Source organism: Notolepis coatsorum (assembly GCF_963971535.1).
Source record: "Notolepis coatsorum genome assembly, chromosome: 8".
Lineage (NCBI taxonomy): Eukaryota > Metazoa > Chordata > Actinopteri > Aulopiformes > Paralepididae > Notolepis > Notolepis coatsorum.
Window position 1 is genome coordinate 2,258,714 of NC_140172.1, and position 2,181 is coordinate 2,260,894.

The 2,181-nt window shown below is 47.1% G+C and overlaps 1 protein-coding gene across 1 annotated transcript; it reads left to right on the forward strand.

The window, feature by feature from the left end:
• Nucleotides 1–1,438: 1,438 nt before the first annotated feature.
• LOC311233789 (ubiquitin-conjugating enzyme E2Q-like protein 1) lies at nt 1,439–1,951 on the forward strand (the record flags this gene model as incomplete). The annotated part of the gene is made up of 1 exon (XM_084320809.1): nt 1,439–1,951. Exon 1 carries the CDS (start codon nt 1,478–1,480, stop codon nt 1,949–1,951), a length of 474 nt encoding a protein of 157 aa, XP_084176935.1. The 5' UTR covers nt 1,439–1,477.
• Nucleotides 1,952–2,181: the final 230 nt, after the last annotated feature.

The window sequence follows — 2,181 nt, forward strand, 5'->3', positions numbered from 1 at the left end:
GAAGAGATTGTTGAAACAGTGTATTTACCCTTCCACCATTTTTGATCTTTAGTTGAGCTAGTTATCATAATTATTCTTTGCCTTTGGCTTAAACACAGACCATTGATGTCTCTGTGCACTAATGTTGCTTCCCTTTGAGCCAGGGTCGTAATTGGGCGCTCGTCCGGGAGTGAATTGGAAAACAGATACCCCTAGAATTTGTTTGTTGTTGTTTTTTTTGCATGGTGTCTTGGTGCTGTAGTTTGGGTAGTGATCGTTACATGTTGTGTAACGTGGGGGCTTGAGCCGGTCTTCAAACAGGTGAGTATGCCCTTATTTTTGTGATTTGATTTGACTACTTGTATGCTGTTAAAATATATAGTTTAGTGGACACCACATGTAGGTAGTGTCATTATTTTCTGGTTGTTTGTCAGCTTCCTGTGTACCACTTACTCCTGGGGCAGTCATAGAAGTGATTAGTACCATCTACTTGTCTTGTATCATACCATATACTTGACGGGTGGGTGGTCAATATGATCTTTGGCTGGTAGCAGGTGTGGTTGAAGAGGGTTAGGTCTACAGTGCTTTAGCTTCAGGGTAGGTAGGTTTGGGTGCCAGAAAATACAGGTAGTGTGTTAGGGCCTGATGTATTTTTTTTTAGGGTAGACATGTGGTGGGCCTGGCAGTTCTTCGTTTGACTGCAGTGTAGATGTAGAAGCTGTAAGTAGTCATATCAGATTGTAAGGGGCACCTGTTTGACTTTGTTTGTTATTTATAAATTTTTTATTTTTTGAGTGTAACACAGGGATGTTTTGTTGAAGGCATGTGCAGGTAGCGCCATGGGTCTGCGGTTTCCTGCTTGTTTGAATAGCCTACCTGTTAGCACCTGACCTCCTGCGCGTATGACACATCTGCTTATTTCAGGGTGGTTGTATTATTTGCAAACTAGAAAGGTGCGCTCAGTAGAGCACACATCTCCACCAAGTCGCACGCCGAACACACAGGTGGACAGGCACAAAAACTGACTGCTCTCCTTATGGTTATTAGTATTAGCATTAGCATGTTGACACTAACGAGGGGTGCTTCAGTGGTGCTTCAGCGGTGCGTCAGCCCCTCTCTCCTTAACTCTCCCTCCCTCCCGCTGCTTTCTCTATCTCTCCCTCGCTTTCTCTCCCTTTCTTGACGGCGGTAAGCACTCCGTAATATGGTCATGTACATTATGATCGACTGGAATGGAGAGTGATAATAATAGGTAGTTGTCTCCGTGATACTGTAGTTGATTAATGTTACTTAAATGTCATAAGTGAATTGTATAGGAACGAATCACCAAAATTGACTAATGCACGATTGATTTGACCAATAAAAGATGGTGAAAGGGGCAAAGGAGAAACAGCAAATGGCAGGTGTGATCGCCAGGGTGAAAGCGACCAGTGCACCCTCTGCACCGCCATCGGCACCTCACTGGCGACACTGCACCCAGGTCCGGACGCGGAGACTCATGAAAGAGCTCCAGGGAATCCGGCGGCTAGGTGACAACTTTATAACGGTGGAACTGGTCGAGGACAACCTCTTCGACTGGAATGTCAAGTTTCACCAGGTAGACGTAGACTCTGCATTATGGCAGGACATGAAGGAAACTAACACAGAGTTCATACTGTTGAATGTCTCTTTCCCCGATAAATTCCCCTTCTCTCCGCCTTTCATGCGGGTGCTCACCCCGCGGCTGGAGTTAGAAGGCGGGGCCATATGCATGGAGCTGTTGATCCCGCGCGGGTTGTCCAGCGCCTACACCGTGGAGACCATTATGAGGCAGTTTGCCATAAGCCTCGTAATAGGACAGGGACGAATCTGCAGGAAAACTGGGAAGACCAAGAAGGCCTTCAGCCGCAAGGTAGCGGAGGCCGCTTTTATGTCCCTGGTAAAGACCCACGACAGGTACGGCTGGACCTCCCCGCCGGTGTCCGAAGGCTGAGAGACGCCCCCTACTCCCCCCTCCTGTTGTGAGTTGTAATTCCCTTTTCAGTGCCCCCCCCTTCCAAGCTTCTCACAGCCCCTTTCTTCTGCGGCGGTTGTAAATTAGATGTTGACCCGGTGTATGGACTGGTGTTAATTGCAAGTCGTCCATTGTGCATGTGTCACTAAGGTGACAGGTGATATGACTATGAGAAGGAAATCACTTCTCATTTTAAGCTTAGGTTTGTG